Here is a 14985-nt window from a genome sequence, read left to right on the forward strand (position 1 = left end):
TCAAACAGACATCATGTGGATGTTGAAATTTAGCAAAATGAACATCTTGTTATGCATGAAGACGTAAAAGAGGTTGTGAGAGGAGGGCGGACAGCTCTACAAGAGGCCAAATCAATCCCTAGATGACTGGTCAAAACTTTACAAGAGAGAAAACTCTCAACTCCTCTCAGTAGAGCAAGACAGGCGCTATTTCTAGGAATGAACCACATCATGCGGATGTGGCATGGTTGAGTAGCTTGTGTGATGTTGATGAGCCAGCCTCGTTTGAAGAAGCTCAAGAATATTAGCATTGGATGAAAGTTATGCATGATGAGATGAATACATAAAAATGGCACTTAGGATTTCGTGGATTTGCTTCCTAGCAAGAAGGCAAGTGGCACTAAGTGGTTGTACAAAGTGAAGAGGAAAACTGATGGTACTATTCACAGGTACAAGGCAAGGCTTATGCACAACAAAAAGACACAGACTATGATGAAACTTTTATACCTACTTCTAGAATGACCACCATTGGATGTGTGATTACATTGGTTGCCCCCATCACGATTGGAAAGTACATCAATTCAATATTTTAAGACAACCTTCCTTAATGGGAATTTGTAAGAAGTGTATGTATCTTAGCCCATTGGATTTGAGGCAAAGGATCAAGAAACAAGAGTAAGTAGATTGAAAAAGGCATTGCATGGCCTTAAAGAAGCTCCCCGAGCTTGGTATGAGAAGGTACATGCTTATTTGACTAGCCAAGGCTATCAAAACAGCCCACTGCAATGAACCCTCTAGGATTTGATTGTGGTCATCCTCTTATGTGGATGACATGATACTCACTAGGACAAATGGCGATAAAAACATAGCATTCAAGGATGATTTGGAGGCCTCATTTGAGATGCCATATCTCGGTCTATTGCACTTTTATTTCTATAATCCAAGTACATAAAGAGACTATCGAAAAGGTTTAAATTTCAGGATTGCATGCATGTTTCTACTCGAGTAGAACCCAGACTTAGATTGAGCATGTATGATGTAGGAGAGCCTTAGCTCTAGGCTACCTCATATATTCATGTAATACAAGGCTAGACATACAATATGGGATGTCTGAGTTGAGTAAGTTCATGCACAACCCAAGGCCAAAGCATTAGCAAGCTATGACGCGAGTTTTTCAATACTTAACGACACCCACGATCTTGGATTGTTTTATCCCAAGGGGGGTGATTGTCACTTAGTTACAATGATTTAGATTGGGTTGGTGATTATGACACCAAAATGTCCACAAGTGGGAATTGTTTTTTCCTTGGGAGCTCACGTATATCCTGGTTGAGCAAAAAGAAACCAACTGTGGCCACATCATCTTGTGAAGCTAAGTATAGGACAGCTTTCACTACTATAGTTGAGAGTGCATGGTTGAGGAGATTGATGACAAATATTCGTGGGTGTCAACAAACACCCATTCCCATTCTCATAGACAATTAGAGTGCTATGGCTATGGCCAGGAAACCAATTTTCCATGGTTGCACCAAGCACATAGAGTTTCATTATCACCATGTCAACGAGAGTGTACATGCAATGGAGATGAACTTGACCTATTTTCCTACGCATGAACTTTTTCCCTCTACACATTGTAGAGGGTCCCCCCCCCCCCCAAGACATTTGGTGTGTTCGGACACCTTTACTTTTACATTTCAAGCTCTCTATTGCTCAATGTTGTGTTCTTGCTATTTTTTTGTGTACTTTTGTTGAACATTAGTCTTTGCCAAAACCCCACACTAAGAACTTTTAAACAAGAATGGCATTCATATTTAAACAATTTTTGCTTCAAGAATACATTTGAATTCACAATTTTATTTCCAAATTAAGCTTTCCATTTATTCATTTACCTCTTTTGCAAACTTCTTTGAGATGAAGATGATGTCCAAGACTAACGGCAATGCTCAATCCAACGAGAGCACTTGCCCGATCATTTCGTTCCTCCCATAGATGAATCTTTTTTGCACCTTCCTTGGATCCCGATTTCTTGTCCACTCCCTTAACGATGTTCTATAGCCCGTCCCTCATAAGTAGTAGTTGCATTTGTTCTGCCATGATGAGAACCTAGTGCTGTGGAATCTAGCCACATTATAGCTACTCTTACTTGACTCCATGATGGATGAAGCCGGTAGACCCATCAACTATGGAGGGAGGCCCAATTTGCATGAGTAGAATTAGAGCTAGTTAAGTAACACAGTGATCCAAGTGCACTCAGAAAGATGGAGGCTCAAAAGCAAGGCACCCAGAGCGACAAAAGCCTCACACACACTATGGCAAATTGGTAACAATGAAGTGAGGGTGCAACAAAGAGCAAGGTGGGGCCTAGAGCTGAGAAGAGAAAAATGCCCCAATGGGCCACTTAGCCCAACCTAGCCGACAGCTCTATCACAAGCTTTTCCAACTTGGCAATGGAATGGTGGTCCTGACGACTACACCAAGAAAAAAAACGAAGACTTCGATGTCGTGCATGTGAGCAAGAAGTTTACGACGGGAGTGGAATGTTGGTTAATCAAGGTGCGCACACGAGCTATGGCAGGTGGTAGACAACCACGGCAGAGAGGCAGAGAGAGAGAGAGAGAGAGAGAGAGAGAGAGAGAGAAGAGACGGAGAAGTGAACTTCACACAGAGAGATGTGACAAAGCTATTGCATGACTCAATAAATGATTTGATTAATTGATTTGATGCTTCACTGAGTACAATGCCTTTTTGAAGGCTTAGAGCCTTAATCTTTGACTAAGTCACACACACAAGGGCAATGCCACATGGCATGACATCATTGCTTACATACACATGAATCTAGCCATAAGATGTTTTTCACACACATAGGCACATGTGCACACATTAGAGGTGGTTCACACACATACACACATAAAGGATAGTTTCACAAGCATGAAGCTTCAATTCCCATCAAATACTTGGACCATTAGTGCTAACCCACTCCTGCCAATCCATAGTGATGCAAACAATCTACTGGTGACCCTTTAGGTCAGACCTGCATGGTTGCACTTGAATAAAAGCTAAAGAAAGAGAGGATGCTGTTATAACTTTAGCATTACTCTTGCACACCCAAGCAGTGTGGATCCATAACAGCATACATGCAAGGTTAATTGGTGAGGGGATTGCTTGGTACATAACCTTGTTGCACCTCTGTAATCCAGAACATGTTTGTCCATGCACATACTCTCGTTTTTTTGAAGTTTATGTCCACAGCAAATATAGACGTAGTTAGTATGTTGACAATGAATTCCTCTTGGGTTCAAAGCCTTGCCTCTTCTTTGAGCGCTCAGGCAGAATGTTACATAAACATGTTGCAGCGGCTTCTTGTAGTGATTTTATGATTAGCAGTCTAACAGGGGTCCTGATGGATGTTTCAATATGACCCACAACCACAGACTTGAAGACTAAATATCAAGGTTCCCCCCCAGTCATGAGTGGTCATGCTGAGTTGAGAAGTTCCAATGGTGTTTTTTTTCTTTTCGAACTTGGAACTAAAGAATCATTCAAGCACACAAGAAGCTTGGTAAACAAAACTGGCAGCATTTCACGGCATTAAGAAGAAAACTGCATCAATAGTTGTTCGAATGATACCACTACCTTTGTTTGATTTCCATATTTATACATGTCCATGAGCCTTTCAGCCACCCTCCTTACATCTTTTGTCCTCTTAGATGAACTCTCTTCTTTACAAACAAAAGGTTCGGTATCATTCAGAGCATACCAAATCCTCTCTCTGGGAGGCGGCAGAAGTTTCTCATTGTGGATCCAGCATCTTGCCAAATGACTGCTACAAGTTCCTTCATTGCCTTCATTTTCTATGCATTGGCAGGAACCATTGGTATCTTCCAAAGTGGCTGTAGCATAGGTCGATCTCAACCACCCTTCAAGGAATGCTATACGCTGTTGAGAAAAAGAACACGTTCCAAGTCAAGGTGTGATTCAGTGTTCATACAACACAAACGAATTTAGTGTAATTGGATAGGAGACACTCATCCTTTTGATACTGAACCTTCAGCAAAAAGTCTTGAAGGCTCTTATAGTCTTGAGGTGCTGCCAAGCCAAGTACATGAAGACAGGTGTTGGTGAGCTGCCATAAAAAATTTTCAAAAGTAAGAAAACTGAATTCCATCAAAGGCTTTTTAAGAGCCAATAGAAATCCTTCTGAAATGTCATCGAGTGCAAATTAGACTTCACCTGCTCATTCAAAGCATGCATGTACTTGAAAGTTGATGGAGCAAGCACATGATACGAATCAGATGAGTCGAGAGCAAGCACCAGGGCTTGAATCACATCATAAAATGACTCCCCATAATCTAAAATCAAAAGCCATACAGCTCTCAAACCAGAAACGATTATTTCAAACTTGAGAAATAGCAGCACTACCAACTCTAATACTTTTTCCCCATACCTCTTCGAGTTTCAGGTACGGCTAGTGCTAATGCTGCTTGTATACGAATCTTGAAGTTTCTTGGAGTCTCGGAGTAGCAATAATAGGATGCTAAATACGGATGTTGCCCTAAAAGAAGGTATTTTTTATATATTTCATATTTTTTGTTTGAGAAAGGTGAGAAGGCTTGAACAAAGTAGGACTTGTATCGTATTTAGAGTACACACTCACCATGCCGTTTCAGAAAGCGTAATGGACTTGTTAAGAAAGAGATTTCCCAAAGCATGGCAAACATTCCACTGCACCTATAATATCAAAACCAATACCATCCAATGTCAGCATCCAAAACCTTCAATCATCTATAGAATCCATATCCATAGAACACAGCCTTTTTAAAGCCTGCTCACAAAAAGGTGTGGAACTGGAACCTTGACATTTCCTGTTGTGACACATGAGACAAAAGTCTGTACCACCCTTTCAAGCCAAGGGAATGTTTCAGAAAACCGTTGCTGCAATGCTTTCGATTTAAGGGGCTCCTCAGGAGTATCCGATCTTGTAATTAAGGTATTTTGCACATCAAACTTGATAAATCTAGCAAGGTTTCCAAGGGCTCTCACAGCATTTGCTCGTACCTGAAAACAAGTGAAAATCATTCCCATACTGAGTAGCAAAACTTTCATGGGGCAGCAGGAAAGACGGCCACAATTTCAATGATCAGATTAATGATTGGCAGAACATGACCACAGTAAGATGTCCTCAACCAAGGATGTGTTGCATTCAACTTGAAATTCTATTTGACCTGAAAATCAATGTTTTTCTTTCTTAACTGTTTATGAGTCAACAATGTTCCATCATATCTGAGCCAGGAAGTTAGAGGTGCATCACCATTCTTATGGCTGGGAGGAGAGTCCCTAGCCAAATTCTATCGGGGTCATTATTAGGACAGGACTTGATTTTTTTCAACCCTAATTGGGTTCTTGGTATGTTACCCTTACAGGCGGGTATACACGTGTGTCCAAGAAATGGTTTTGTTTGCATGGTCATTCACCGGGACACTGAATTCTTATGACTTGGGGTATTTTGTAGATGGATATATCGCCCTTTGTCATGGGAGATGAGTGTGTAAGTTGGAAATATTATCTAGGTCATAAAAGATGTGTGTCTGAGTTATCCCATAAGTAATGCCTTGGTGCATGTGTATAAAAAGGGAGTTCCCCATTTACGAAGGCAACGATTGGATTCCCGTTTCTTGTTTGTGCACTCTTATTGTCATCTAGTTCAGCTACAAGCAGATACTAGTTGGTTATTTGAAGGATCTTCTTTCACAAAGCCACACATTTTATCATACCCTAGAATCTAGCTTTTGTAGTCAACTATTTTCAGCACCTATTATGAAATCAGTTTAGCTGCTTTCCTTTTTAAACAAGGCTTCATGCCAATGTGCATGACAGACACGCACTCAATGTATTATCTTGGTCTCATACACCCTTGTGACAATTTCAGTTCTCTCTCACTCATTGCAGAGACCGAGGAACGCACACTACATGGGTTTTTATGGTCCTCTCTTACAAAGCTATGTGTGTTTGTTTCATGCCACCCTTATATCTAGTTTTCACAGTCAATTAATATTGAGTAGTTCATTAAGCGTTTTACTGTTTTCATGTTTCTATGCCATGGTTAACAGGAGTTTCAAAAACTGTGTTTCAAACAAGGGGGGGTAGGGGGGCTACATATGTAAAGAATATCAGATCCCAACACCAACCCAACACCACCACCACTCCCCCCCCCCCCCCCCCCCCCCCCCCCCCCCCCCGCCCTGCGTCTCTCGTAGCAGCTTGAGTACCCACCTGAAGGTAGCTTGAAAGCAGTGCACTTACATGTTTGGAAAACATGTTAAATGCAAGAAACATACATTGCAGCATAAAATGCATGCATGAAGTTTGAACTTTGAACCATTATACTAGGTTGCAAAATCCAGAATCCAGATGTCATCCTGATTCATGAGTCATGACATGAAACATTTACCAAACTCACATAAAGAGAAAGAGAAAGCCTAAGCTTAAACTTCAAACGCATGAAAAATAGGTAGACCCACTCTCAACGTCTTACCACACCACATGCTTTCAAAAGGACATTTCTTTTAACCTTTAAAAATGTCTTTTAAAAAAACCTTACAGAAATGTACAAAACATCTCAAACGGATACTCTTCCAAGTTCCCAGTGAAGCGCGTTTTTCCGCAACTATTCTATTACCCAAACAATGAAGTAGCTATCTCCTCCAAACTTTATAACCTTGTGTGTGCTCAGATCGCTCATCAGTTGGCTGCCATTTCCTTCTAAAGGAACTCAAGCCTCTCCTGGATCAGGACTCAGAGCACAACTCAGAGACAGACAGATACCTATCTTACTGTTGTACTATTTTATAATGCTGAGTAAAAGCTCTATATATACAGCTTGGCCAACCCGTTAAGGCCCAGCCTGTCTACAGTAGCCCACCTGCTGCCTATCCTGTCCGCACTTGGCCACTCCTGTCTACACTTGGATGTTATCTGCCCATTAGGTCCACGTGCTGCCCATCTGGTCCACCGGTGGCCCGAGGGTGCTCCCAGGACGTGAATCCACCCACACTTGGCGACCTGTCTGCCCATGACTACCCACCAGTTCCCACTGCTGGCAGTCCAGTATCCACAACTGCTGCCCACCCATCCACCCACATGTGACCCAAGCCAGGTGGCAGATCACCATCGGATGAAGGTGTGTCATGGGTTAGACTAGCATCAATGTATGGTGCAGTTTTTTCAGCAGTAGACCTCATACCTTTGGAATGAAGCCCAGAAAAAAAGACTACAAGTCATGATGTTCTCACAGCTCATACGCAGTAAACCCTCTATCCCACACATCATTCTAGCGGATTTGCAGCCCGCCTGCTTCATTTCAATTGACCACCAACACATTGAGGATATGATGCCTAGGAGACACACCAGTGTGGGTAGACAGTAGTTACTATGGCTTGCAACTTGCTTTCACCTCATGTACGCACCTGGACTTGCAGGGCATACAAGATTGTTGATATACTCCTGTCACAAGGTGGATGATTTCACATAGGATCTTTCTAGATACATTGCCATTATCACAGTGCAATGAAGTAACTTATAAATCGCTTCCACAGGAAATGAACAAAGTTATTAGAGGTGAAATCTGGGGAATATATATGCACAAGACATGAATTGATCCAAAAACACTCCCATCTAGCATGGCCATGTACCATAGCTACGTCCTCAGTGTGACTGAGGATGGACTTTTTGGATGCTAAGGCTCCTTGTGAATACATGTCACATGCATTCATCTCAATGGGGCAGGTCAGAGTCTCATTTTGCTTACACTCCAGATTGAGACAGCGAGAAAGATGGATGCAGAAGAACGGTGAGCTACGGATATGCTTAATGTGTTACATGCACCAGATGGAGACGCAGGAGCACCAATCAGAGTGGACGGTGCACACACCTTTTGGAGCAAGGACCCTTTTTATCATATTGGGTTTCCAGGGGAGACCATGTAACCCTATCAATCTTTTATGAATCATAAGATCCCTCGTATTAAAAGAGACGCTCCTGATTCTTGGGTTTCTATTTCTAATTAAAGTTTCACTTCCATGTGCATCAAATGCTTATGTACTCCACTTTTAGAACTTTTTAGCAGCAATACCAGCCCAAATTTTGCTGAAATGGGGACACACAGGCTCATGCATGGCCACAACTATTTGTCAAAGATGTTTGCATTCAACAATATTTAATCTAGGGAACAGCTGACCTTGTCACTGTCTTTTGCCAGTCTCATGGCACATTCTGCTAGTGCTGTCAAAGACAATGACGTGACATTGAACACTGCACAAAAACCCAAATCCTGAAAACTATAAATAGCTATTAGTTACATTAATCAACACTACTTAGACACCCTTTTAAGATGCCACACATCCAAAATTCTATCTCCTTACAGGTGTCATTCTCTGATACACTTCGCAAAGCATCACAAAGATTTGCCAATGCCCAAGAAGCAGTAATCCGTACCTGAAAACTTCTGGCAAGTATCACAACAATAGCAAGTCTACCAAAAATGCATATAAAGTAGAATGTGCATGTAAAGACAGGATTAACATATGACCTCCATGATCACATACCGCGATAGATGTATCCCTAGTAGAGTGAATAATCACATCCATGGCAGATGCCAAAACATCAGTCCTGGATTACCACAGCCATACACTCATATTAGGAACAGTCTACTCCAAAGAGGAGAATTGGTCATTACGGGATTTTCTTCACGAAAAGGAAGAGACTCTGAGAAACAAATGCATTGTAAAGACTTGAGTATTGTGACCTTGCAATCAATGCTGGAAAACTGATGAGAACACCAATTGCTCTACATGAAGCTGAACGTACAGATGGACTTTCATCGTTCGCAGCCATTTCTAGCTACAAAAGGCAAAGAAGGACTGTTGACAAACAGGGATGCTGGCAAAACACAAGCCTTAAACAACACTATTCAGCAATAAAAACTGCTGCATGACCAACAACTACAATCACAGGACAAAGTAACGATGCTTTCAAGCCTTGTAAATTGAAAGGAGGTGACAGGGTATGCTTACAACTGTCAAAGTTAAAAATTTTCTTTTTTCCTCTGGTAAGGTGCAAAATATAGAATAAGTTAATCCGGCAAAGCAGGTAATGGCCTCAGCACGGACCTGCCCAAAAAAAGAGAGCAAGTTACTAGTAACTATGGAAGAGATTCTTTATGAATTACACGAACACAAAAAAGGTCAGATTTTTGTCATGTGATATTATGGCCTGATCCATAAACCGATCCATGAAAGGAGGAACTAGCCTCATTGACTCCTGTTAAGTAAACAAATCGTGAGTCTAGGCAAGTTTTCTGATCATTACCAGGGCTGAAGAGTGTGTCACCAAGAGTGGCAAGTAGTCCTGCAATGATTCGTCCCAACAGTTGACGGATACAGACTCATTCCTCTTTTCATGCTCTGGACTACTGTGACTGCCAACAGTTGGGGCTGTGTTGAACAAATATGTTGATTGTGATGCAAACGATGACTGTAGGAGCATGTCATCTTGTGAGTCATCTGTAAAACTTGACCCCGAAACAGCTCGAAGAAACTCATTAAGCAGCTGCAATAAAAGTTAACACTTCAAAAATCTCTTAATATGTATGTGTAAAGAATTGATATACAGGTAAAGCGCTTGTATCATACCTTTGCAGCTGCATGCACCACTTTCTCATCTGGGATATGAGAAAATCGCATGTTGGGATCATACTTAGACTGCTGCCTAACATTACTTCTAAAAATTCCACTTTTTATGGGGGAGATGAAGGCCCAGTATGGCACCATTATAGATGGATAGTTATGTACTGCAAGTTTCAGAGCCTGTAAAAATACAAATAAACAACATCATTTAAAAAGAGAGATTGAACCATCTGCATAACATCTGAAATAGTAATAATAAAACTAAACCAAACCAACTTAGTAAATAGGTTGAAAACATGCAGAAGTTTTTTGAATGCCTAAAGTAATTCTTTATGCACAATGTGACATTCGTGAAGGGGTGACAAGGTATTGCCACACTAGAGTTAATCCTCATTTGATGGATTTTCAGCTAGCTGTTCACATGGTTTTGTAAGACCACCGTTTTCTGAGGCATTCAACTTCGTATATATTGAAAACAACCATTATATGCCTCTTGCTTCGATGTCCAAGAAATAATAACGTTCAAGGCCACTTAACAACTAAAACGGGCATGCTGCTTCAAGCTCCATGAGGTTGTATAGCATCACCATGCATCCATAGCACTCACTCTAAGAGTGCTCCAATTCTCATTTTAATGACAGTTTATTATTGCTATGACAATGTACTTACTGTTTTACTACAAATTCAGTTCCTTATTTCCATTCCTTAAGTGATTTCATGACAAATGTTCTGCACGATTGGTATCACCGAGACCATCAGTTTGCACATACATGGGCTGTCCACATCTTCAATAAGCTATCACATACGCTTTTCCGATGTACACACACATAAGTAAGAAAGAACCTTATTTGGCACCAAAAACAAGTTTTAATTCACCAACCAAGTGATGCTCGTTGAGCAAGTTAACATTGACATGCTCTAGAGTCTAAATTGCCTCTTTTATATATCACAAACTGTAACATCATGTTTGTTGCACAAGCAGCAAGAGGTAGAGACACCTCTAACATGCTGGCTGGAGAAGCAATGCTTCTTCCATTACTTGATGCCTCTTGGTGGAGGATGTAGAAGCTATCTTGACTGACGCTGCATGCTCAAGCATGACCATGTAATCAAAAAAATCAACATCTAGAGGTAGGAGCCAATGGCCATTATAAACATAGTACCCTTGCAATACCTATATTGCCCTAGACTGTGAGGCATACTGTAGAAACTAGATGAGCCCAAAGGTGAATTTCTATATGTACATCTAACGATCACCAGAAAGACATAATACCCAACCAGTGCACAATATAGAGCATTTTTAATAGAAACCCCAAGAGAGCTACATATATGTTTTCAGTTTGATAGCGTCCATTGAATTCATCCTCCTGTAAGGTCAATGCCAGTGTAATAGCATATGTAGAACCTTAGCAAAGAAATCATGCTTGTGCTAAACATTAGAACCTTGCACTTCCTCTATAGTAGAAACAAAGTCAAGGCTTTTCGTTGGGGTCATAATCCGTTTATACCACAAGCGCATGCAAAGGTCTCTCCTCCATTTTTGGAGCCAAGAATTCATCGAATACACGGTTGCCTAAGAGCAAGCAGCAGAATATCTTAAAAATTACTTTGGGCAAAAATGTTGCTGTAAGGTGCTGATCTGTTGAGGCATAAAATGCTTACATTCCCCAATGCCATACATACACAAAGGTTGAATGTCTATGGAAGGTAGACTACATGGTACCGAAGGCTAATACTTCAAGCAAACTATCCAAATGTAGCCCTTTCATAACATTCAACTGCAACTACAGTGAACGAATGAGGCGCAAAGCATCTTTTAAAATGGAATGCAAACATACTCTGGTGAATTCTTCTTAGCAAAGTACAGTGAACAAATGAGGCGCAAAGAATCTTTTAAAATGGAATGCAAACATGCTCTGGTGAATTCTTCTCAGCAAAGTATTAATTTGTCAAACCAGTCACTTTACTTACTTGTAACGCCTCCACACGAACTGGCGATGGCATGAGGGGTTGAGTGCATTCTAACAGATCTTGTAGCAGCTGGTTCTTCATTTTCATGCCTGAGATGAGAATTTGAAGCATCAAACTTGAACTTATGGTGAAGAGGTGAAAAAGTAGACCCACAGTACCCCTTTCTTAGTACTAAATAAGAGTGAAATGCTGACCTGAGACCTCCTCTGAAAGCATCTTGGCAACTTGCTCGGATGGAGGAAGAGTATTTAACGCACACCCTACACAGTTAAGAGCCACGCACTGCAAAGAAAAGAAACAGTATCAGCAGAAGGGATGTGGCTGAGATTCATTGTGTTTGTTACTCTTGGGAAATCCACACTACTTACTACAGCATTCGTTTGATCTGTTGAGGAAGAGAGCAGACCCTTTATTCTCTTCTGAATAGCTTGAATGGTGTTAGGAAGCAGCTCAGCTGGAAGGCGAGAAAATCTGCTTGATGTAAACGAAGTGTATGTGTTAAGCATGCAAAGCACCTTGCCACATTTCAAGCCCAAACATAAATGACTATAACAATGTGGATGAGAAAGGCACATACGGAGCGGCGCCTAGAAACAGAGAAAGTGCCCTCAAACTTGCCACAAGAAGCCCATATTGACTCGTTAAGAGCCAAGTGTGTAAGGCCTGACATTCAAACAGTAAGCATAGAACCTATCATGGCAGATCCAATGGTTATCATTATTATGTTCTCACATTGCAGAACGGTTGACATGCAAACCTCTTTGCAGTTGCAATAGAACTTGACCCAATGAGCAGGACAGAGTCATAAAAGACCCAAACTTCCCAGTCTCTCTAAATTCTGCCATTTGCATGAAAGCTCGGGAAGGCCCCTCCAGCATTAGAGATATTGTTGCAGCTGCAGCCATGCGCACCTGATCTTCAATTCAACCATAATAATTACCAAGTGAGATTGGAGAAGCTACAGATTTCTATATGTCAACAATGAGCTTGTAACAAGGAAAGGATCAAAGACCTTCAAAATGGGATCAAACAGCACAGTTTTCAGCAAAGAGTTCTGCAAACGTCTGAAACAATCATCTAGATAGTCAAGGGAAAGCAGAGGCAGCTCATAACCGGGAGGAGTTTTCAGCCTTATTTTGCTATGTCAAGAGTTGATTGAACTATTCTCCCTCTGAAAAGAAATCAACACCTGTTATTCAAAACATCGTGCGCTGGGAACAGAAGCATCCAATGTGCATGGAGAGACTTAGGATCCACACGAGCAAGAGCCTTCAAACCACATATAACAAAAAAATACGAGTTAATTAAAGTGTTCCAAAACCTCAGTAGGTTATATGACGACACAAGTATTCATATTTGTAAATCCCAGGAGATAGATATATGCAAATAATGAAAAGGAATCACCAACAAAGATCACATGTACACTCCTTTTTTTTTTGTTACTTGAGCAAATAGAAAAACTGTGTTTGCAGGAACCTCACTTGAATACTTTGAATTGCCAAGGCCCTAGCCTTTGAGCACTTAAACCTGTCTCCATCTCCAACAGAGCCATCACTGTCACTTTGCTCTGAATCCGATAGAAAGATTCGTCTTCCTCCTTCAGATCTGGAAACATGAGAATTCTCACAACCATTCTGAGCCTTATGAGATGTGATTTTATTCAATGATCTCCGCAAATGAGGAGGTTTATATACAGCTTTGGTGGTGGGCGCTTCTGTATTCTGTGCTTCACTAAGTCTTTCATCACTTCTTTGTGAATTATGAACCATCAGATGGTTGACACCCAAGCCATAACCAAAGAAATGGACTAAAGATGTCACCAGTCCTGCAACCTGGTGACAAATTTAAGCATAAGGATTAATCTTTTGACGACACAGCAAATTCCTACAAATCTTTTTTTTCCTAATGAGACTTGTCATTTGTTAAGCCTGTAATGCAAGTACCTCTTGAAATTGTGTCAAAGTCAAAGATGAGTAACGTATAAGTAAGATTTCTATGTCTTGAGTGTTTTTCATCTGACCTCTTAAAACCAGTTCACACTTCTTCACACCTTCCCTCCCTCCTTTTTCTCTCACAAAGATGTCTCATCGCCTTTGCAACCCACATTGCTTTGACAAAGAGTGATAGTCAACTCTTAGCATATAAGCTAGAGTTCAGTGGTGCTTCCTCTGATTATTCTGGCATCTGATTTGGTCTTCTATGTATCCTGATTTCAGTGTCTCGATACAATGGCTCTTAAAAGACGTTCTAAGCACATCATAGGCTGACGCATTACCACTTAGTGCATTATGTGTGAATGCCCGTTCGTACTGACAAGGTTCTTGAGTGTATGCTAGGGACTCAGTGATGTGCACCATGCGGGGCGAGGGATGCGGGGGGGGGGGGGGGGGGGGGGGGGACTCAGGGGGTGCGAGTATGGTGTGACTGGTCGGGTTCATCAGCCGGGTTGTCATCCGTATGAATCTTAACAAGCTGAATTTGCTTGTTCTCTATCACCTCTCTGATGAAGTGATACTTCACATCCACATGCTTCGTCTTTGCAAAGACAGGGTTCTTTGCCAACTGGATGACACTCTGACTGTCACAATGCAACAATGGAATATCCCCTGTATAACCCAAATCAACCACTAACCGAGATAGCCATAATGCCTCCTTGCAAGCCTCTGTGGCTGCAATATACTCGGCCTCTGTAGTAGATAAGGCAGTGCACTTCTGCATCCTGGATATCCATGACACAGCACCTCCTGTGAATGTAAACACATAACCGGTAGTAGACTTCCGGTTATCTGGATGACCGGCATAATCCGAATCCGTGTAACCATGCACTAATGCATCCTGTTTGCCAAAGCAAATGCACATATCCTGTGTGCCCTTCAGGTATCTCATGACACCTTTCACTGCTTCCCAATGCTTCTTGCCAGGGTTGGCCATGTATCTAGAAACCACTCCCACTGCAAATGCAATGTCCGGCCTAGTAGCAACCATAGCATACATGAGACTGCCACAAGCTGAAGCATACGGAATCTTGGCCATATCAGCCCTGCCACTATCTGACTGTGGGCTGTCCATAGCACTGAGTTTCACATATGGAGGCAAAGGAGTACTAGTCTTCTTCCCCCCGTCCATATTGAACCTCTGCAAAACTTTGCCAATGTATTCCTTCTGAGACAAATACAACACATGCTGATTTCTGTCCCGAAGTATCCGCATACCCAAGATGTGATTTGCATCACCCAAATCCTTCATATCAAAGGTTTGATGCAGCCTCTTCTTCAAGGTATCCATCTCCTTACGAGATTTCCCGGCAATCAACATATCATCAACATACAAGATGAGGATCAATAGACTGCCATCC

The 14985-nt window shown here is 41.5% G+C and overlaps 1 protein-coding gene across 1 annotated transcript in view; it reads right to left on the bottom strand.

Annotated features, from left to right (window-relative positions):
• Positions 1-3051: 3051 nt before the first annotated feature.
• Positions 3052-14985, bottom strand: part of LOC147628823 (ARM repeat superfamily protein) — a 144215-nt gene continuing 132281 nt past the window's right edge. The window contains 23 exon segments of the mRNA XM_086811980.1: positions 3052-3915; positions 4025-4102; positions 4210-4328; positions 4424-4481; positions 4483-4531; positions 4634-4707; positions 4831-5034; positions 8213-8286; positions 8397-8469; positions 8580-8643; positions 8780-8874; positions 9048-9143; positions 9343-9582; positions 9666-9839; positions 11631-11719; positions 11825-11912; positions 11999-12101; positions 12208-12264; positions 12266-12293; positions 12388-12541; positions 12643-12694; positions 12820-12899; positions 13112-13462. Coding sequence (XP_086668106.1) covers positions 3568-3915; positions 4025-4102; positions 4210-4328; positions 4424-4481; positions 4483-4531; positions 4634-4707; positions 4831-5034; positions 8213-8286; positions 8397-8469; positions 8580-8643; positions 8780-8874; positions 9048-9143; positions 9343-9582; positions 9666-9839; positions 11631-11719; positions 11825-11912; positions 11999-12101; positions 12208-12264; positions 12266-12293; positions 12388-12541; positions 12643-12694; positions 12820-12899; positions 13112-13462 — 2748 coding nt within the window. The 3' untranslated portion in view covers positions 3052-3567.

This window comes from Cibotium barometz, chromosome 18 (assembly GCF_041138505.1).
Source record: "Cibotium barometz isolate CiBa-2024 chromosome 18, ASM4113850v1, whole genome shotgun sequence".
Classification (NCBI taxonomy): Eukaryota; Viridiplantae; Streptophyta; class Polypodiopsida; order Cyatheales; family Cibotiaceae; genus Cibotium; species Cibotium barometz.